Genomic DNA, 22336 nt, shown 5'->3' with positions numbered 1-22336 from the left:
TCTGAAACACAGGAACCAATCAGAGAGCTCTGTGGTGTTTTCAGTCCCGCAGTGCATCATGGGAGAGCAGGTGGGCGTTACCTGCTCCCGTTGTTCTCTCAGGTGTCTCTCAGGTGTTCAGTCGCCCGTTTCCTCGTTCTTTGTCACCGGATCTTTGCTTTTGCTCGAGAACCGAGCTGCGGTTCGGTTCCTCCTCCGGTACCGACACCCGGGAGTCACAGACGAGCCGTGAAGTCACTGAGGAGTTATCACCTGTGTGACGTACACACCTGTTCACCTGTCGCCGCCGTGTCAGCGGGACCGTGACGGCAGCGCAGCGCGAGACTCTCCGGGAGGAAGCGCGCGACAAGGAGACGGAATAAATACTCTTAATATTAATAACAGAGTCTCTACAGAAAGATGGATTTTCTGGATTCAGGAGAGAAGTTCAGCCCGAGAAAGGTGAGCTCACCTGTAGTGTCCTGTGACGTCACACAGGTCCCTCGGTTTCACCTGAAACCAGAACCAGGACCAGGACCACACATGAACTCATCAGTACTGTACAATCTGTGGTACTTGTACTTTATACTTCTCCAATACATATCCGAGTACTTTTTACTTCCACTACGTGTATTTAATAACTTGAGTTATTTTACAGATTCAGATTATTAAAACAAAATATAATCAACTAATAAATTATGTATTATTACCGATTAAACTACCAGCAGTATATATAGTGTCATATATATATATATATATATATATAATATACAGTATATCATATAAATAGTATAATATATGTTCTTATAATATTATTTATATATATATATCATTAAAATGAGCTCCACCTTCAAAGTGATGAACACATTAATACACACATTAATACATCCATAATTATAATACTATGATATAATATTCTGCATAATGAGTACTTTTACTAAAGTAATCTTTTCTTGTATCGAGTATTTCTACACTGTGGTATTACTACTAGTACTATAGTAAAAGTACTTTATCACATGTGAATATTTTGTCAGTTTTACATTTTATAAACAAACTTAATTCATGTAATTTAAATAAAATATAGAACATTAGATCGTTGAGATGATGATAAATAGATGACACACATTTAAAGGTACAGTACGACGTTTAACTCCATCCAGAGTTTAATATGAAGAGATGCTCATGATTCATGTTTCAGTCATTATGGGCTTCCATTAGTGACAACAACAACCAAGATGATCACATGACTCATGCATTCATAAACCGGTTCATACGCTGAAACAACCTGGAACAATAATGAAACAGTTTGTTTTAAAAGGCTTCGATGTGTTTAAACTCACTTTACTGTTTGTTCTCTGAGCTCTGATTCAGAATGTTCCTCAAAGTCTTTTCAACGTTTAGTGAATCTGTGTGAAGCTGCAACACGTTTATAAGAACAAAGGACCCAAAATACCGACGTGAATAACTACGACTTTAACACTCAACAAACCAGGATTTCATTAGATTCAGTGGTTCAGTGGTTTAGTTGTGTGTCTGTACAGAAACGCTGATGAACAGAGAATCCATCGTCAGCAACACAACGATCCAAACAGAACATTTATATTTAAAGTCTTTAATGTCTGACTGACAGTTTTATTAGACTGTTTTCACCCAAATACTTCCAGATATGAGAAGATGTACACACACACAGATGATGATGTTGTTAGCCTAGCTTAGCACAAAGACTGGAAACAGGGGGGAACTGCTAGCCTCCCCACAACTGTGTGTGATTAGCATGTTGTTTGGAGGAGCGGAGGAGTGGAGGAGGAGTGGAGGAGGAGTGGAGGAGAGGAGGAGGAGTGGAGGAGAGGAGGAGGAGTGGAGGAGGAGCGGAGGAGAGGAGGAGGAGTGGAGGAGGAGCGGAGGAGTGGAACAGGGTGTGGACAACACGCTGACACGACTCATCGGTAGTGAAAACATTCCTGTAACTTCACCCTGTTTCACTTTCACACAGAGGAACAGGTTCACACACGCACACACACACACACACGCACACGCACACACACACACACACACACACACACACATACACACACACGCACGCGCGCACACACACGCACACACACACGCGCACACACACACAGAGAGAAATCTCTTCATTTTTTCGTCTCACATGAACATGAACGTGACTGAGCTGCAGGTTGTAACAACATAAATATATAAAGTAGTTTTAACCTCTTTTCATTATTAATAACTCGTTACTTGATGTATAGATTCCATTGTTTTCCAATTCTTATAAAGTAAACTAAAGACATTAAAGTCTTTAGTTTAAAAGATAGAAACCGTGTTAACCCCCCCCCCCCCCCCGGTCTCTCTCTGCAGGACCAGGACTGGGACTCCGCCCTCCAGTTCCTGCCGGCCTCGGACCCCAAGCAGCTGGAGAAGAAGCCGGGCTGGAGGAAGAAGCTGTGGATCGGAGGAGGTCTGCTGCTGTCGGCTGCTGCTGTGGCTCTGCTGAGCGGACTGCTGGTCTGGCACTTCCACCGTGAGAGGATTTAAATAAACTTTATTTAAACACCATGTGGGCGACAGTGAGGGAGAGTGATGCCCTGTTATCGGTCTGGAGGCCAACACGTTAATGAGCCGATTAATGAAACGGTTCAGACTGAACTCATAATAAATCAAACTCAAATCAGATCTTGAAGGTCTGACATTTAAAAACACCAGAACCTGCGTCTCCACATGTTCTTAAAGAACGTCACGTTTAGCTTCTAGCAGCTGTGAGAACACGTCAGACGTTCATCCTCGAACACAAATAAACCAAAACTAAAGTTCAAAAGATGTTTCAGCAAAAACATTTTATTCTTCATGTTTCAGCATAAATGTTTCCTCCAATAAAGAGTTCACTTCACCATGACGGGGGAGAAACATTCAAGTTCATCTGACACCAACAGTCATGTGACCACGAGGAGAGAGGAGAGGAGGAGAGAGGAGAGAGGAGAGGAGAGAGGAGAGGAGAGAGGGGAGAGGAGAGGAGGGGAGGAGCGAGGAGAGGAGGGGAGAGGAGAGAGGAGAGAGGAGAGAGGAGAGGAGAGGAGAGAGGAGAGAGGAGGGGAGGGGAGAGAGGAGAGGAGAGGAGAGGCTGAAACATGTGATCTTATTTTTGTTCTTTGATCTCTGGGATCTGGTGCTGGTGTGAGATGATTGTTCCGTTAACGTTTGTGCAGCTTCACGTTGTTCTGAGACTTCATTGGTTTGTTGAGGCGGTGATGATGCTGTGAGGGTTGAGCTCCTCCACATTGATCTTAATGATCTATTCACATGAAGGACTAATGACTCTCTTCAGTACGCAGAGACGTCAGAGTGAAGAAGCTCTACATCGGCTCCATGGAGATCAAGAACCAGCCTTTCCTGCCGGACTATGAAGACCCCGACAGTCCTCCGTTCTCTCAGCTGGCCTCTCTGGTCAGCAGACAGGTGAGACTCCTCTTCAGAGCTTCCTCTGCTGATGTGGTTGTGACGACACTGGACAGATATGATCGTTCATATATTTATTGGTTTATTTCTGACCTTTTTGTCTTTCAGCTGAAGCTGATTTACTCCAAGAACTCAGTGCTGGCTAAACACTTCAAAGGCTCCACAGTCCAGGCCTTCAGGTACCGTCACACACTCTTTGCTGTTGATGGAGAAACTTCACTTTGAGGAAGTGTTCAGTAACTTAACGCTGAAACGTTCTTATTATTATCTGGCTAGCTGTTTCCCCCTGCTTCCAGTCTTTATGCTAAGCTAGGCTAACCTCGGAAACAGAAGGAAGATCATTGCATATAAGTGATGTGTTATATGAAGAGGAAACTCCTCGTCTCTCCTGTTGTCTGCAGTGAGGGCGACGGCGCCGGCGGTGAAGGCGTCGTAGCGTATTACCAGTCGGAGTTTGACGTGCACGTGCTCCAGCAGGCGTCGCTGGACGAAGCCGTCGAGTCTCTGGAGCCGGAGACGGACAGTCAGCAGAGACGAGGACGGGTGATGCTGGTACCCACCGACGCCCTGAAGGTCAACAACGTCATCTCACGAGGTCTGACCGCCCATACTGCCATACCATAATAATCCACTCCATCATTCAGTTCTGTCAGCACTGAACTTTACTTCTGTGTTTACAACACGGAACAATAATTCTGATTCAAATCCATCAACAGCGACACCTGCAGGACAGCAAGAGAAGTGTGATCACTTTAAGACATTTTATTCATGCTAATCTGTTAGCGGCTAAACCACGTACAAAAAAAGAAATATTTATTTTTTATATTATATTTGAGAGCAAAATCTTGAATATAAACGTAACAATAAAATAAAAACTTTTCCTGAAGGATGTTAACAATATGTGAAACTACTTCAATACTACTAAAACCACTACTACTACTACTACTACTACTAAAACCACTACTACTACTACTACTACTACTAAAACCATTACTACTACTACTACTACTACTACTAAAACCACTACTAAAACCACTACTACTACTAAAACCACTACTACTACTACTACTACTAAAACCACTACTACTACTAAAACCACTACTACCACTACTACTACTAAAACCACTACTACCACTACTACTAAAGGCATCAAGACACTTGATACATTGGTTTGTCTAGTGTGTGTGTGTGTGTGTGTGTGTGTGTGTGTGTGTGTGTGTGTATAACTTTGTTGTGCTTCACTTTATCAAAGCCACATTTTTTTTGGAGACTACTGACATGTTGTGCTATGATATGCGGGAGTTTTTAGGCTTTCAGCTGCATTATTTCAAATAAATAATATCAATAAAAGTGCTTTTTTTTCAGGCGAACCTGAAACTTTTCAATGTGAGCTGTGTTCCATCTTCATTTAGTATCAACCAGTAACATATACACTGATATTTACACATCTGATCAAATCTCACAAGCGTTACCTTTATTATAACATCAAAATGATTCAAATAGCCCTTGTAGTTAGAGAACTACGCTCTCTTGAGTATGGGTATGCCATTTTCGAGCAGAGGCCTAGAAATAGGGCTAGAGTTTAAGGGTTAAAGTCGTTCAGGTTGACTCAAGCTTTTTAAACAATCTGAGCTGCAAATGTCTGTGAAAGAGCTTTAAAGGCTTTTGTTTCAGGAAGCTGTGCACTCTGTTCAATGACTTCTCCTTCCTGTCCACAGCGATCGACCCACGCATGACGAGCAACTCTTTATTTGGTGAGAAACGTTCATGAAAGTTGTGTTCTTTCAAAGTAAAGTCACAAAGCAAAGAGGGATTCTTCATGTCTCAGGATGTTTTATTCCACAAACTAAATTTGACTTATTGACAATAATTGATGTTATTGTAAAGTAATTAGAAAATGAGTGACTTTCCAGAGTTAAGTTAGACCAGGAGTCCGCTTTAGTCAACTTCTTTCCTTTTTTTTGTTATTTCCAGTGAAGGAGCAGTTCAACCTCCACGTCAGCTCAGCGGGGGTGGTCCAGTCTCCGGGGTTCCCCGACTCCTCGTACCCGCCCAACGTCTACCTGCAGTGGAGGCTGAGGGCCGACCCGGGCCACCGAGTCCGCCTGGACTTCCACACTCTGATCCTGGAGGACGACTGTCAGAAGGACTTCATCCAGATCTACGACTCGCTGGCTCCGATACAGAAGCGCGTCCTGACAGAGTGAGGCACAGACCGCTGACGTCTTAGAGGTTCAAATCCTTCACTGAGCTGTTGAGAGTTTGAAGAAGCTTTTTATTATCTGTTAAACACAAAGTGAGACATTAACCCAGCGGAGGTCAGCCGACACCAGATGTTCAGCTGCTGTTCAGTGTCTGTTTTTTCTTTTTTTTTAAATTATTGGCAGATTTGCAAAAATCTCATAACATGAACCTTTTGAAATATGTGGCCCAGATATGAGGTGTTGTTAGTGATATGTGGACTTTTCTTACAGTGTAGAAATCTGTCAAAGTTCTAAATGACTAAAAACAAACTTTATTAGAAACACATTTTTATTTTTACCAGGAGAGAGACATGCACATATGGTTAAATTACAACTGTTGTATTGTACTGCTGTTCCAGCATGAACACTCCTTCACAAAGACGCACACAATTTACATTTAATTCAATTCAATTCAATTTAATTTAAAAATAGAGTACAATAAATAGATAAATAACTATATGAATAAATACAGTAATAAATATATATATATTTATTAGATTATTAAATAAGTAAATCAATAAATAATTCATTAATTCATTGCATTAATAAGAAATGAATTAAATGTTATTACATTTTAAAAACTGCACTTTGAAGTTAGTGTGTTTATTGGTGATAGTTAAAGGTGTTCTTTATAAAGAGATGTTTATAATACACCGTCACTAACGGTGATGCTTAATAATAAAAGTCGACTTTATTTGTCTTTATTTGGGCTCTACAGATGAATCTCAGAGTCTTTGGCCTTTTGTTTTTTCTGACTCCGATCAGCTGAAAGCAGTATTATTTGACTGACTGGTGTGTTCTACTCGCAGCACCTCCTTCATGTCTCTGTGGTTCCTCCTCAGGCAGTGTGGGTACCCTCATGACTCCCTGTCCTTCCTGTCCTCTGGAAACGTCCTGCTGCTGGTCCTGATCACCAGCGAGGAGAAGAACTTCCCCGGCTTCAGAGCCAACTACTCCCAGATCCCTGCAGCTCAAAGTACGGCAGGAAGTACCGAACCAACAGTGATCAGTTATTAACGTTGTTATTACAACACCAGAGGTAGTTTCTATGAATGAGTCGCATTTAGTTTTCTCAATGCAGGTGTGGTGATCTATCTAATATATGATCTAATATATCATTTAACATATAATCTAATATATAATCTAATGTATTATAAATATATAATCTAATATATAATATATATCATATTTTATATCATATATAATCTAACATATAATCTAATATATTATATTTGATCTAATAAATAATCTATTTCTAGAATCTTTGGAAGACAAGAAACCATCCAGCTAGTGTGAAGAAATTAACCGGCAAATAAATGCAAATTTATACGTACATTATTATTCGAGGTGATTTTTTAATGCGTTATTTTAATGTTTTATGTGACGAGCTGAATATCTTCAGGTTTTGGATTGTTGTTTGGACAAAACAAGACGTTTGAAGACATCGTCGCTTTGTGAAAAAAATCTTTTTGTTGACCAAACGATCAACAATCTATTCAACCAAAAACAACAAAAACATTCATCAATGAAAATAAAAGTGATAATAAATAAAGATCATTTTTATTTGCAGCGACCCGTCTGCAGTTCTCTCTCGTTCCAATCTTCCATTTTAGTTGCAAAAAAAATCCCCTTTTATATATTTGATATCCACTCAGATGGAGAATGTCTCATGTGCTAACGTTAACGACAAAATACATAAACTAATCAGATCCCAAATCTGATGCTAATGCTAGCTGTGACCAACATTTAACGTTATCAAGTGCACATCAGCTTCTTTACGCTACATTTACATTACCTGGAGGTATTACATCAGCTGGGACGAAGGATTTCATTGGTCAAATATAAACATATCCATAGGCGGAAGAGGTTGAGGACCGTCCAAATATTTAGTTTCCCCTCGTACAAATGTTCATCAAGAATTCATTAGAAACCACAAAATCCTTTTTTATGAATTTTTGTGCGAATTGTTCTGACGAAAATCTGAGTTGGCTGTGAAACTTAATTAAAAGCAGATCGCTGCACTAGAATCCACACAGTCATGCATGATTCCAGGTTCTTGACACCATTGGATTTTCATTGGAACTTCTCCACACACTTGCAGACGTGTTCACGTGCTTTGATTTAAAAATGTTGAGAAGTTAAATTACATCAGTTGTTTCCGAGTATTTTACTCTTTTTAACCTCCGGAGGTTACGTCTCTGTCTTCATGATCATTGTACCATCAGAGGGAAACCAGTGTGACCTCTGACCTCTTGATTCTGCTGAAGTCTCCTAAATGTCTAAGATGTCGGGGTGAAATGTCCGTCTTGTTGTTCAGAGTGCGGAGGAACGCTGACTGAAGACAAAGGATCCTTCTCGTCACCTTTCTTCCCCTCCAACTATCCTCCAAACACCAAATGTGTTTGGAACATCGAGGTAAGTCCACCTTTTTATTGTTCTAATGAGAAAAAAACAGTAAAGACGTTACAGCAAAGGTCATGAGGTCATTAAAATCGCATCTTATTTAGAATGAGTTTCACTTTGGGCTTCTGTTTTTGTCTTATCTCTGTGATCTTTTTCAGGCCCCAAAAGAAAAGTTTTTGAAGGTTCAGTTCAAGACGTTCTCCTTGGGAAACTACAGCAGCCAGTGTCGCAAAGATTATGTGGATGTCAACGATGAAAGGTCAGCATTCAGTGTTTTTGTTTTTACTTCAGCATCTTTCTGATACGTCTCTATCACCTGTGATCAGATACGTCTCTATCACCTGTGATCAGGTACGTCTCTATCACCTGTGATCAGGTACGTCTCTATCACCTGTGATCAGGTACGTCTCTATCACCTGTGATCAGGTACGTCTCTATCACCTGTGATCAGGTACGTCTCTATCACCTGTGATCAGGTACGTCTCTATCACCTGTGATCAGGTACGTCTCTATCACCTGTGATCAGGTACGTCTCTATCACCTGTGATCAAGTACGTCTCCATCACCTGTGATCAGGTACGTCTCTATCACCTGTGATCAGGTACGTCTCCATCACCTGTGATCAGGTACGTCTCTATCACCTGTGATCAGGTACGTCTCTATCACCTGTGATCAGATACGTCTCTATCACCTGTGATCAGGTACGTCTCTATCACCTGTGATCAAGTACGTCTCCATCACCTGTGATCAGGTACGTCTCTATCACCTGTGATCAGGTACGTCTCCATCACCTGTGATCAGGTACGTCTCTATCACCTGTGATCAGGTACGTCTCTATCACCTGTGATCAGGTACGTCTCTATCACCTGTGATCAGGTACGTCTCTATCACCTGTGATCAGGTACGTCTCTATCACCTGTGATCAGGTACGTCTCTATCACCTGTGATCAGGTACGTCTCCATCACCTGTGATCAGGTACGTCTCTATCACCTGTGATCAGGTACGTCTCTATCACCTGTGATCAGGTACGTCTCTATCACCTGTGATCAGGTACGTCTCTATCACCTGTGATCAGGTACGTCTCTATCACCTGTGATCAAGTACGTCTCCATCACCTGTGATCAGGTACGTCTCTATCACCTGTGATCAGGTACGTCTCCATCACCTGTGATCAGGTACGTCTCCATCACCTGTGATCAGGTACGTCTCCATCACCTGTGGTCAGGTATGTCTCTATCACCTGTGATCAAGTACGTCTCTATCACCTGTGATCAGGTACGTCTCCATCACCTGTGATCAGGTACGTCTCTATCACCTGTGATCAAGTACGTCTCTATCACCTGTGATCAGGTACGTCTCCATCACCTGTGATCAGGTACGTCTCTATCACCTGTGATCAAGTACGTCTCTATCACCTGTGATCAGGTACGTCTCCATCACCTGTGATCAGATACGTCTCTATCACCTGTGATCAAGTACGTCTCTATCACCTGTGATCAGGTACGTCTCCATCACCTGTGATCAAGTACGTCTCTATCACCTGTGATCAGGTACGTCTCCATCACCTGTGATCAGGTACGTCTCTATCACCTGTGATCAGGTACGTCTCTATCACCTGTGATCAGGTACGTCTCTATCACCTGTGATCAGACTCCAATTCTGAGGGCTTGAAACTTGTGATGTGACTTTTACATGAACGTGTGATGACTTGTCAGACATTTGACTCAAACATGAGGATTTAGATATGACAATGGTGACTGGGTGAGTATGCTATGACTCAGACAGGATGTCATTAAATTCGTTCTTAGCCTCTTTGACTGAGTCATGACCTTTGACTCGCCAATATGGGACAAAGTCAACAGTAAGTCTTGGCTGTAAAGTCCAACATCAAGACAGGCCGAGACCGACAGGTCAACTTGCAGACTAAAGTTCAAGTCTCAAGTTATATCCCAAATAATAACTACAATTTTACAGTAAACAATCCCAAAACAAGTCAAACTAGTTTGATCCCAAAATCAACACCAACAAGTTCCAATCCAGAATCCGACTCAGAAATGGTTTATTGCCAAGTAGGTTTGCACATACAAGGAATTTGACTGATGGTGATTAAAAAGTCCAAGTCCGAAGTCAACACCAACAAGTTTCAAGTCAACAGGTTCCAAGTCCTAAACAAGTTATTATTATTAGGAACTTATTATGACTTTCTTAATAATTCTTAATAAGTAAAGATATAATTTAAACAGGTGCGTTATCTTCGTTTTGAAGACTTGAGACCTCGAGGTTTGTCCAAGTCCACAACACTATTAGTGATCCTCTACAGAGTGAAGTGTTGAATTGAATACTTTGTCTGTCCATCCACCAAGATATCCTCCGGTAGAGTCATAGAGTCAGAAACGAGCTTTCTGAGTCTTCTTTGTGTCTCTGTTTCGTAGACTGTGTGGCAGGAAATTGAAAAGCAGCGTGATCACCAGCCGAAGCAACATGATGACCATCACATTTAACTCTGACTCGTCCTACGTTGACCAGGGCTTCACCGCCGAGTACGAAGCCTTTGTCCCAACTAATCGTAAGACTGATTTATTTCAATTCAATTTCTTCTGTTTTAACCCAATAACAATTCTGTCCGCCTTCTCTGGCATGCCTTCAGCTTTGAGATTGATTTCCTTCCTTTGTGTCGATTTTATTGTTTGGTGTCATTGATCAGCTTGTCCTGGGAGGTTCCAGTGCACCAACAACCTGTGCATCAACAAGACTCTGCAGTGTGACGGCTGGAACGACTGTGGAGACGGCAGCGACGAGGACAACTGCAGTGAGTCCAAACCGCCGACTGTGGACGCATTTAGATTTTATCTACACGTGAATCGGACATGTGAACAGGTTTTCAGCTTTCAGCCACAGCTCACATCCTGCTGCTGTAAACTGATGAAAAGTGACCAGCTGCTAAAGGAAATGACTGATATACTATATGTTTGTGTTTGTAAAGAATTACCTCTTCAGTAGGAACCAATGGGCTTGGAACTGAGAGACACAGACAGGAAGTCGGTATTGAGAGACAAGCCGACGCATATTTGTTTATTGATGTTTTGTGTCTCGGCGCAGCGTGCGAGGCGTCTCAGATGAAGTGTAAAAATGGCCGCTGTAAACCCAAGTTCTGGGAGTGCGATGGGTTCGACGACTGCGGAGACAAAACCGATGAGGAGAACTGTGGTGGGTTGAACCGGAGATGTTGATAAATAAAATACCTGCTGATAATCCTCCATATGGAAAGATATTTATGCACAAATCCATAGAAAACTGTGAGCATCTCACTGTTGGAGATGTTTCTTTTTCTTTGTAGTAAAATGCAAACCGGGAGAGTTTTCCTGCAGAAACGGCCGCTGCGTCCCAGAGACGTTAAAGTGTAACGGAGAGGACGACTGCTCAGACGGATCGGATGAGTCCACATGTGTGAAATGTAAGAGACGACGCTTTACTCTAATAAATACTTCACTGCTCTGATTGGCTCGTGAGGGACGCCCACTTCTTCTTCTTCTTCTCTACTTTCTCAATGCGCTGTACTTCATCGTAAGGACGCACAAAAATGACAGCAGGAAACCAAGATGAGCTTTATGTTAGGACACGTCCAACTATGAGGACATGTGGACGTTCATGATGTTCAGACACACACAGATAGAAATGCGTGTGAATTTCTACACAACCTCCCCGTCTACGACAAATAGGGCGGCAATAGCTGAGATTTATCTCTGGTATCCGAGGCAGCTTCTTCCTTCTTTATAGCTCCATATATATGCAGTCTGTGATTTTAACTGAGACATGAGTCGTCTCCAAGCTGGATGACATCACTGTGACATCATCAGGACATTTTCATAGGAAGATTTTCACAAGAACTAGAATAAGGAGATTCAACTTTATGTGTCAGACTGATGGAGTCACCCTTTAAACACACGAGTACTGCATCATTGAAACCACTGTTAGTTTCTTCAGTAGCAGTAGTAGTAGTAGTAGTAGTAGTAGTAGTAGTAGTAGTAGCAGTAGTAGTAGTATTGTGAGTACTGTGAGTACTGTGAGTACTGACACTGTGTCTGCTGTCGTTCAGCTCTGGTGTTGCAGCAGTGTTCAGAGTTCACCTTCCGCTGCAGGAGCGGACGCTGCATCAGTAAACTGAACCCCGAGTGTGACGGCGAGCGGGACTGTGAGGACGGCTCTGATGAGGATGACTGCCGTACGTTGTCCCCCCCCCCCCCCCCCCCCCCCCATGCACACGCACACACTGACGTTTGTGTGATTTAGTGGTTATTTCTGTGTCTCCATGTTTGTATTTGCGTGTTTTTCAGAGTGCGGGACGAAGCCGTACCGGAGCTCTCGTATCGTCGGCGGTCAGGCGTCCCGGGAGGGCGAGTGGCCGTGGCAGGTCAGCCTCCACATCAGAGGCACCGGTCACGTGTGCGGAGCGTCGATGCTGAACAACCGCTGGATGCTGACCGCCGCTCACTGCGTCCAGGACAACGGACCAAACAAGTAGGAGCTCAAATACACAGACAAGTTCAGCAGAACACATGTGGACAGGAAACCGGCTCTTTAAAAGCTCTTCATCATCGGTGATGAGTGCAAACTCAGATATACACTATACTGAACCAAAGCAGTTTGGGGTTGTTTTTTCTCTCTGTGGTCTTGATTTTCAAAATAAAAGTCCTGCTCCTCTATGAAACAGAACCATCATGATAGAAGTAGAACATGTCTTTAGTGAGAACAACAGTTATGATGACATCGATCATTAAAAAGAAAGAAAAAGTTCAACAATATAATGTGTGTGTGTTAATACTGAACCAGTTTAAAACACCGTCGTCCTCGTGAGTCACTGAGAGACAAAACAAGAGGAAATAGAGTCCAGGTTGGAAAATACCAACGTTACCATTTAATAAAGCAAATGGTAACGTGTGTGTGTGTGTGTGTGTTGACGCAGGTACTCTCAGGCGGACCAATGGGAGGCCTTGCTGGGTCTGCATGTGCAGAGTCAGACCAACGAGTGGACGGTGAGGAGGAACGTGAAGCGGATCATCGCTCACCGCGACTACAACCCCTTCACCTACGACAACGACATCGCCGTGATGGAGCTGGACGCCAACGTCACCCTCAACCAGAACATCTGGCCCATCTGTCTGCCCTCCGCCACCTACGACTTCCCGGCAGGCCAAGAGGCGTGGATCACGGGCTGGGGGGCCACCAGAGAGGGAGGTGAGTGGGACACTTCAACGCCTCCGTCTGAACGCTCGCTCACAGGAAGTGATGTGCTTCCTGCTTTTGAGTTTGAAATGACACAGAAGTCAAATGTTTTGATTGACGGGTGATCTTCTCGGAGTACAGAGCTGAAACATGCCCACTTTTGATGAAAAGTCTGTGTCTAAGTGGAGATCAGGTCCTTCAATCAGAGGATCGGCGGTTCGATCCCCGGCTCCGCTAGTCGCATGTCGATGTGTCCTTGAGCAAGACACTAAACCCCATAATGTCTCCCGTAGCTGTGCCTACGGAGTAGATATGTGATAGAATCTGAATTGTAAGTCGCTTTGGATAAAAGCGTCCGTTAAATGACTGTAATGTAATGTAATAATACGGATGTTTTCAAAACCCAAGCAGCTTCACAGGACAAAGACAAAAGGAAACAACCAGATTTAGTGATAATAAATCAATCTTGATTAAAAAAAATTGGCGCAAAAGTCTTGACACTGAAACAGGAAGCTGTTCCTGTTTAAATCCAAGCTTCCTGTTTCTTTGACCAATGACTTTTGATTCCTTCACTTATTCATCTGGTGCTCAGAGGATCTTTGTCTCACTGAACAGCGTTTTGTTCTCCATCTACTAAACTAAATAACATCTGTTAGTAAAGACACTAGGTCACTTAAAAGTGGTTAATTGTGATTCGCTTCCATGAGGATCTATTCTAAACTGTAGTTTTAGTCTAAAACATGTTCCTTTATATTTGCTCATCAGGCCTGACTGCGACCGTCCTGCAGAAGGCGGAGGTTCGGATCATCAACGGCACGGTGTGTAAGAGTCTGATGGACGACGAGGTCACCGACAGGATGCTGTGTGCCGGCGTCCTCAAAGGAGGCGTGGACGCCTGTCAGGTAACACTGATCACACAACGACAGGCATGAGATGGAAAGACTCCTGGAGAAAGGTCATGATAGTCTGTACTCACTCAAACCCAGCGTATGTCATCGTGTTTAGACCAGGAGACAACATCTGGTTCTGAAGAGTGAAGCCAAAGCTTCACGTGTTCATTTAGAGTCAAACAGACCATAAAGCAGGGGATGCTTTAGGGCGGGGCTACACAGTGATTGACAGGTCTCTACCATGGCATTTTCCGGTCCGGAAGTTGTCCGTGTTTTTGTTTTACAACCAAAAACCAAGATGGCCGACAGCTAAAAACCAAGATGGCCGACAGCTAAAAACCAAGATGGCCGACGGCTAAAAACCAAGATGGCCGACAGCTAAAAACCAAGATGGCCGACAGCTATAAAGCAAGATGGCCGACAGCTATAAAGCAAGATGGCCGACAGCTAGAAACCAAGATGGCCGACAGCTACAAAGCAAGATGGCCGACAGCTACAAAGCAAGATGTCGTGTTGTTTCCACAGACTCCGTGTGACATATGGAGACAGTTACAGGCTGACAGTTACAATATATGTTCACCCTGGTCCCAGTTTATAGTTTTTATTTCAACAGAAGTTCCAGAATATCTGCCTTCAACATATCTGTGCTGTACCCGGGACCATCACGTTCACCCTTACCCCCCCAACCCCCCAACCCCCCACTTTAACGTAAGAATACAGCAGCAGTGGAGAGCAGGGTCGCTTCAATTTCAGCTGGTAGAAAGACACATCGGGTCTAAAACCAAACCTTTGGGTAAAAGACTGCAGAGTTGAACCTGAACCTCTCCTCTCCGACTCTCTCAGGGCGACTCCGGCGGCCCGCTGTCCGTCACCGGCCCCAGTGGGCGGGTCTTCCTGGCCGGCGTGGTGAGCTGGGGCGACGGCTGCGCTCGCAGGAATAAACCCGGCGTCTACACCCGGATCACCAAATACCGCAGCTGGATCCAGGAGCAGACGGGAGTGTAGTGTATAATTCAACAAAGCAGAAGCTGAGAACTCCTTACTGATGTGATGTCTTTTTAACTTAATGAACCTGAGATCACAACTTGATTGTCTCCTTTTTTATGATAATGAAGATCATAACAATATTATAGTAATAATATTAAATGCACTTTCTCCTGGTTAAGATAATGTTAATGATAATTCATTAACATTTACAAGGATTATTGCAATGTAACGACCCTTTATTGGTGAATTAGTACCATTTATTATAATGTATGAACTATTAACTAGTAACTCAACAGCCAGAGAGAGTTTTAACAACCAAAAAGTAGTTTTTATTAATAGCTTTAAAGTGATCTATGAAGCGTTTATTGTAGATTCAGAAAGCGTTAGTTACAATATTTAAAGCTGAAACAGGAAGTGGAACCAAAATAATGTATATAAAGTATAGAAATAACAAGTTTGAAGTGATGATCTTTAGATAGTGATGTTGAGGTAACATGAAGAGTATGAATGTCTTCATGGAGATAATGAAGTTGTGATCTTTAGATAACGCATCTCTGAACAGCTCCATACGGTTCAGTTCATACGTAGAAACCTGTAACTGTAAAGGGCAGCAGGGTTTCCTCATGTACACGTTCTCTGTGAAATACTTTGGAGGAGGAAAGAGTTTGTAATTGAAACACTTGAAGACCGTCCTGTAAATAATGAAAATATTCTCAGGGTGTAAAAGAAAACATAAATATAAATAGCATGACCTCAGTCGAGTGAATGTTTGAACAGGTTCAGTTTGTGTTCTTGGTTTAGAGAATATACTCACAGCTACAGTTGCTCAATAACTGAAGCGGTTACAGACTCTGACTCACTGAGTTAAACCGGTTAAACCGGTGACGTTGGACCGCTCTCAGGACTAAAGGTTCACTAGTGCTGGGCGGCGTGACCATGAATGTGTGTCACGGTGTTTTTTAAGATTCTGCCGGTTTCACGGTATATCACGGTATTTCCTTGTCTGTGTTTTTATAGGTTTATAGTGTTTTACTCTACTGTCAGGAGTACATAGAATATAAAAACATGTTAATGTCATCGTGTATAAAGGCTTTGCTTACTACAGGGTGTGCTCGTTTGTTCCTATAATGTTGGGATGGCAGTTTGGCTGAAGTGTTGTCGTCCCGGTCAGACGTTCCTTGAATCCAGTGTTTTAATCGTTGCTCTGAGTCTTTCTGTCTGTAGTGGGACCAGGTCCCTGCAGAGCTGGATCCTTATTGCGTTCGTAATGTCGCTCCGCCGCTTGCTTTTCTTGTCGAGCAAATATCTCTTCGAGCGATGTCTGACCCTTCGGCTTCACCGATTCACTCGCGTTCACGTTACCGGTTGACGGCCTCGAATCCGACGGCACAGCTCCTCTCTTGGGCTCAGACTCTATCGGTGCGTCTCCGGTCTGTCTTTGTTCCTCCTGCATCGCTCCTTTCTGTTCTTTAATGTAGCGTTACTGTAGCGACGGAGCCTCTCCAGCTGTTAGCAGACTGTTGTGCTAACGGGCTAGCTAGCTAGTGAGCTGTACCCAGCATGCCGTTCGGCGGTGACATTTTATAAATGTACAATTATTAGTGTTACAAATTGTTTATTTGTCACAAACTGTTGTGTCGTGGTGTTTTGCCCTGTTAAAGCGCGTTAGTTGTGGGTTATTAATTGTTGTTATAAAGTCAATACACATAAGAGAACTCAATACGACTGTTGCCTTCTTAGCGGCGAACAATATATTCTGCTGCCTGTTGAAGAGTGACAGCCGTCGTTTCGGCGATGCTCCGGTACGACGGTGTGTGAAAAATTCATATCATACGAAATTATAACCGGTTACCGCCCAACACGAGGTTCACTTCACTGAATCCCATCAGCTGACCGGCTTCTTCTAACACATTAGAGGTTTGATGTAGAAGTCTTATCAATAAGTAGCATGTTGTCATCTGAAATAATAATGATATTTAATTTCTCTATTGGTGCCAATAACGTACACGCTTAGAACATCTTGGACGTGATCAACAGTCAACAAGATGATGTGATGTGGAGGATCAGTGAAAAGTCATCCACTCTGATGAACAGGTCATAAGTTCCCTTGTGATCCAAACAGGGTTCCTCACTTCACCCAGAAAAGAACCTTTAAAAACAGGAACCTCCAAAGACACCTTCAGGTCTCATGACTTTTTCATGAAGGAGCTCCTCAGGGAACCGTCCTGGGTCCTCTCGGGATTCCCACAACACGAGCTAATATACCAGAGTTCATTTGTTTTTCACCGCGCCGTCACTGTTTATTAGAACAACAGAGCTACTGCATATTTAAAGGAACCCTCAAAGGTTCCTGAAAGCTCTGTGGCACAACAGGCCACTCTAGAATCAGTGCTTTACACAACAAACCTTTAGGGTTAAGATCGAAGTCGTATAAACCTTTTTCTATGAATCCAATATTGGACTAAGGTGCCAATAATGAATTGTTATTGTTGTGGATCAGTTTCAGAGCTCGGTCATGATTGCTCTAGAAGCCTTTTACGAGGCTACGTGAGGTTCTTTTGTTTTTCCACTGATGTTAGAGGTTTGTCTTCTGTGTTTAAGGTTCGAGCAGAACGACCTCAAAGCCGCTGTTCTGTTACATTTCTTCTCTTGTATTCATGTTTTCACTCTTTTCTGCTGAATGTATTTATTTGTACAGTGTTTCTAGTTCTATGTGTAGTTTGGGTTGCAGGATAATTAACATATAGCAACATGATTCAAAGGAAAACGCTTCTTTGTCGTATGAACATTTTTCATTTTGTTTGGGAATTTAAATTAATTTTAAGATGAATCAGACAGACACAGGTTCAGGTGAATGTACTGGACTCACTAATATACTGAGTGAACAACTAGAAATATAGAAATGTTCTTTTAATGTTTCTCTCTTAACTGATAAATCTCAAGCAATAAAAAGTCATTCTGATCCTCTGCTGGAGAACAAGGCGCGGCCTGTTGCAGAGATTGTGAGTTTGGATTTCAAACAGATAATTACAGATACATGTTCTTTTCATAATTGTTATAATTCACTGTTTGGAATAAAATGTTTGTTCTCCATGTGAGTCGTGTCAATCCAAAGAGTTTCTTTGTGTGACTGTTGTTCTTTTGTGTATATGCATTCTGAGTTATTGTTGTAACTTAACTGCTGAAGCGACCGCAGAGCTTCTGCAGCATTAGCTCCTCGACATCCGGTCTGTGATGTGAGACTCTAGACTGAGTGAAGAAAACATCAGAGACGGTGAAATGCAGCATCTTTCATCCGTGAACAGGAAATATATATAGTTTGGGTTTCCTCTTCGTACGCTCAGAGGTTTCTAGCAGCTCTCTGCAGTTCTTACAAACTTTGCAGCAAAGATGAAGAACATCCTTTCAGGTTTTGCTCGCGCACAACTCGGCACCTTAGTAGCAATCATTGTGATTTTTATTCACAATGTTGTGCTTGACAAGGATCTGGAGTGTAATTGTGAAAGTAGTGCTCGTGGCTGCAATGTTTACATGGCTATGCCATGTTTTATTTTGTTTTTTTTACAGCTGTGGACGGAGACCAATCTGCGTTTTAAATGTGTCTGTAAAGAATGTAAGAAGGTTTGTTGTAGTCACATACCCTCAAAGCTTGTGGAGGGAGCATGTAGTCACATACCCTTAAAGCTTGTGAAGGCAGCTTCCATCGGTCTGCTGTGGGTTGTGGGACTGTTAATCGATGGAGACTGGTACGTTTGCTGGAAGGACGATAGAAAGTTGGCCTGCAAAAAAGAACCAAACATCACAGCTGAGGAACGGTCGGCCATCGCTGAACTGAAAATCCTCTCCTGGGTGAGTTTCTTTCTTTTATCACATGATGGTTCTTCCATCAGTCTGTGTTATCTGCTCTCATTACATACAGTAACAACATACAGTAACATACAGTATCTGTACAAAGTAATGATTCGATATCTTGAGCTTTTATCGTCGTGTGTTGTTGAGACGACGTGATGATATGAATCCATGAACTCTGGAGATGAACACATGATTCTACACCACTGCACTCATGAATTCAGACGTTTTGATCTATTTTTCTTCCAGAACTAGAGGAAATAAAACTTTATTTATTTACGTCTGAAGATTTCTACTAAATTCACCAAACGTTACCATTATTTAATGCCTCATTTGCATATTCAAACATAACATTTCAGAAAACTTATAACACAAAAAGAATATTCTTAATGTGAGTGATGAGCTGGTGAGGTTTCATGTTGATATGGATTCATATTAGTTACCTTCTTCAGCTGTAGAGCATCAACGTACTCTGTGGGGAATGACTATCATGTGCACATTTGGTGCGTTACAAGTTTAAAAAGAGGAACTGTGATCTTAAGGTCACGCAATGAGCCGCATTATTGCAGCCACAGCTGTTTCTGTGAATCTGTAACCATCTGTGTTTCCTGTCTTTCAGATTATCGGCATGTCTACACTCTGTGGTATCCTTGTACTGGCTGCCGTCATCTCATGTTGTGAAAGGGTTGGATGCTGCCCTGACAAAAGAAATCTGTACAACAAAGTTCTTTTGGACGAGGAGCAAAATGTTCTGAAAGAGATTTTGACAACAAAAGCACAAGTTGAAGCAAGAAAGTTGGGACCAAAAATCCAAGAGGAAGTCGATAGGTGGGGAAGTGAACATCCAGATGAACGTGGTGTAGAAACCCAGGTAAAGAACCAACAACTCCTGTTGGCGCCATGTTGAGCTTCATGTGTCTTTGTCGTTTCATCCTTCACCTTCATCCACACTGAAATAGCTCTGATATCCGATGGATTGTCATGAAACTTGAGACAGACATGTTGGTGATCTTCTGACTCATTTTTTAGCAACAACGTCAACAGAAAGAAACATGGAGCAGGATTCTGATTCAGACTCTGAAAAGTGATTAGAAGCATTAAGAAAACAGAGACTGAAGGAAAACCAAAGAGGACGGATGATGTAACTGATATCATTTGAATTCTTTTAACTTTCACTCTTTTGTATGAAACTGTGCAGGAGGACGGAACACAACTTCATCCCTTGACAGCAGAGGTGAGTAATCCACGTCTATCTATTCAATACAATTCAACCAATTCTGTCCCGTTTTAAATGCTTTAGTGACGTTTCATAAAGCTCGTGGTACGAAAGACAGAAACCGAGAAAAACGTGACAACAACGTTATAAGTTATTATTTCCTTTATGAAAGTGAAAAGTCTAAACTCTCTGTGTGTGAAACTGTTTGCAGGACAGAATTCATCTGAAAGAACAGAAGCTAGAGTTAAATCATCCGTCTATGGGTCACATCACCACCAACACTAACGTAACACTATAATAATAATAACTAATGATAGAAGTCTGAAGACTCTTCTGACTGACATGTGATCAGTACAGACGCCACCAGAGGTCTCTGCTCCATCACTTTTCACTGATGTATTATATACTGATATATATATTTATATATATATATATATTTATATATATATATATCTCGCTCTCTCTCCCAATGTTTAATCATGATTAATCTCATTGTTGTGTTAAAGTTCATAATGAATCTAAAGTAGTGTGTTGAGCTCTTCTATGTTAAAGTGCTGCTCTATGAACTAAAGGTCAACAACATTTGGTTTAAACACGTTAAACTCATCAGGTTCTTATTAACAGCAGGATTCTCTTCACACAGCAGCAGTTATAACACAGTTATAATGATTCTGATCATAGATATTCAGACGTGTTCACAACTTTATCTTCATGTGAGTCAGAGATGAATTTAAATATACATCTTGAAACCTGAAACCTCTCGACGTCATGTTTTTATGTTTGTTAAATTCTCAGTAGTGATAAATAAATGATATGATTATTACACATATGAGACACAGAGAGAGGGAGAGAGAGAGAGAGAGAGACAGAGAGAGAGAGGGAGAGAGAGAGAGAGAGAGAGAGAGAGAGAGACGCTCGCTGGTTCTGTTCTTGTGATATAAATGTCCTCTTAATAAAAACTGCGTTAACGCACGATAATTTAATTGTTGGCATTAATTAATGCGTTAACGCGATAATGGAGTGGACGCTAATAGAGCATGACCATGACATGTGACCATGACACCATGTGACCATGACATGGTGTCATTTTCACATATAGAGGGAATGTTCAGGTGTCTGCTCACCTTTTGGCCATGTTTGTTCTCCTGTAGGCAAGATTTGATATTGTGTGTCCTCTGCCTCTTGGTGTATTTTGCATCATATCACTATTATTATTATAATTATAATTATGTTATTACTCTGTTGTCATGTAACAACATTTCACTTTAAATTGTGTTTTCTCTCAACAGGAGGATGCTTAGGGTCAGAATCCAGGTCCATCAGGCGAGGATACACCACCACCATGAGACTTCTGCTGATCACCGTTAATCAGTAATCATGTTAATCAGACGTTTGTAATGACAGCAGAAACATTATTTTGTAACATGATTCATATTTTCTGTATTCAGCAGCTTTCTGCTCCCAGTTCTCTGCTCAACTTAATCATGTGCTGTAATTACATTTTACATTTTCATCAATTAGCTTTTGCTTTCACAGCTAACGCTAAGACGTTAGCATGCTAACCTTGTGAGTTTCCTCCTCTGTGTATTTCTCTCCTTCATAAACGTTCAGATGTGTGACGTTGTAGCAGTGTTTGATTTCTCTAAACAAGACTCTGAAGAAGAGTAGAAACTCTGCCCACCATAAATATATATATATATATATATATATATATATATTTCTATATATATATATATATATTTAATAGCACACAACTCAGCCAGGGTCTCACATACTGAGGTGACTGTGGCTCAGTGGTAGAGCGGGTCGTCCTTCAGTCAGAGGACCCCGGCTGTTCCTGTGGTGTGTGATGGGTGTGAATGCTTAGATCAGTGGTCTCTAACTCATCTTCACTCTGGGCCACGTCAGCATCACGGTCCTCAGAGGGCCGGATGTAAATGTAACTACTCCTCACATATCGGTAAATAACTGGCTCTGCATTTGATTATTGTTTATTCAAGTGTTAAAATATTGAACATGCAGTTATATAAATGTTAAAATATATTTAAGCACATTTCTGTTGTTATAACTTAAATCCTTTTAATTTAGG

The 22336-nt window shown here is 41.9% G+C and overlaps 1 protein-coding gene and 1 long non-coding RNA gene across 3 annotated transcripts; both read left to right on the top strand.

The window, feature by feature from the left end:
* Positions 1 to 120: 120 nt before the first annotated feature.
* LOC306713548 (suppressor of tumorigenicity 14 protein homolog) lies at positions 121 to 18280 on the top strand. Its single transcript, XM_079183286.1, has 19 exons — positions 121 to 441; positions 2341 to 2503; positions 3305 to 3435; positions 3544 to 3614; positions 3837 to 4030; positions 5154 to 5189; positions 5410 to 5638; positions 6521 to 6654; positions 7996 to 8093; positions 8240 to 8340; positions 10515 to 10648; positions 10787 to 10891; positions 11182 to 11289; positions 11420 to 11536; positions 12179 to 12304; positions 12417 to 12600; positions 13046 to 13317; positions 14071 to 14207; positions 15039 to 18280. The coding sequence occupies exons 1-19, from the start codon at positions 400 to 402 to the stop codon at positions 15198 to 15200; spliced, it is 2544 nt and encodes an 847-aa protein (XP_079039412.1). The 5' UTR covers positions 121 to 399; the 3' UTR covers positions 15201 to 18280.
* Positions 18281 to 18541: 261 nt separating this feature from the next.
* On the top strand, positions 18542 to 21863 carry LOC306713477. 2 transcript variants are annotated; one of them, XR_013767590.1, is made up of 5 exons: positions 18542 to 18807; positions 18844 to 19031; positions 19651 to 19902; positions 20230 to 20265; positions 21537 to 21863. It is a non-coding gene; the product is annotated as an uncharacterized lncRNA (long non-coding RNA). The 2 variants fall into 2 exon arrangements; XR_013767591.1 differs by having other exon boundaries at positions 18542 to 19031.
* Positions 21864 to 22336: the final 473 nt, after the last annotated feature.

The sequence above is a fragment of the Pholis gunnellus genome, assembly GCF_910591455.1.
Source record: "Pholis gunnellus genome assembly, chromosome: 2".
Taxonomy (NCBI): Eukaryota; Metazoa; Chordata; class Actinopteri; order Perciformes; family Pholidae; genus Pholis; species Pholis gunnellus.
The sequence above is the reverse complement of the archived record's forward strand: the minus strand, read 5'-3'. Positions and strand labels throughout refer to the sequence as shown.

Coding starts and splice junctions, on each gene's coding strand:
- LOC306713548 (XM_079183286.1), top strand. CDS start 400: ATGGATTTTCTGGATTCAGGAGAGAAGTTCAGCCCGAGAAAG. Junction 3,615..3,836: donor TCCACAGTCCAGGCCTTCAG/GTACCGTCACAC, acceptor TGTTGTCTGCAG/TGAGGGCGACGGCGCCGGCG. Junction 12,601..13,045: donor CAGGACAACGGACCAAACAA/GTAGGAGCTCAA, acceptor GTGTTGACGCAG/GTACTCTCAGGCGGACCAAT.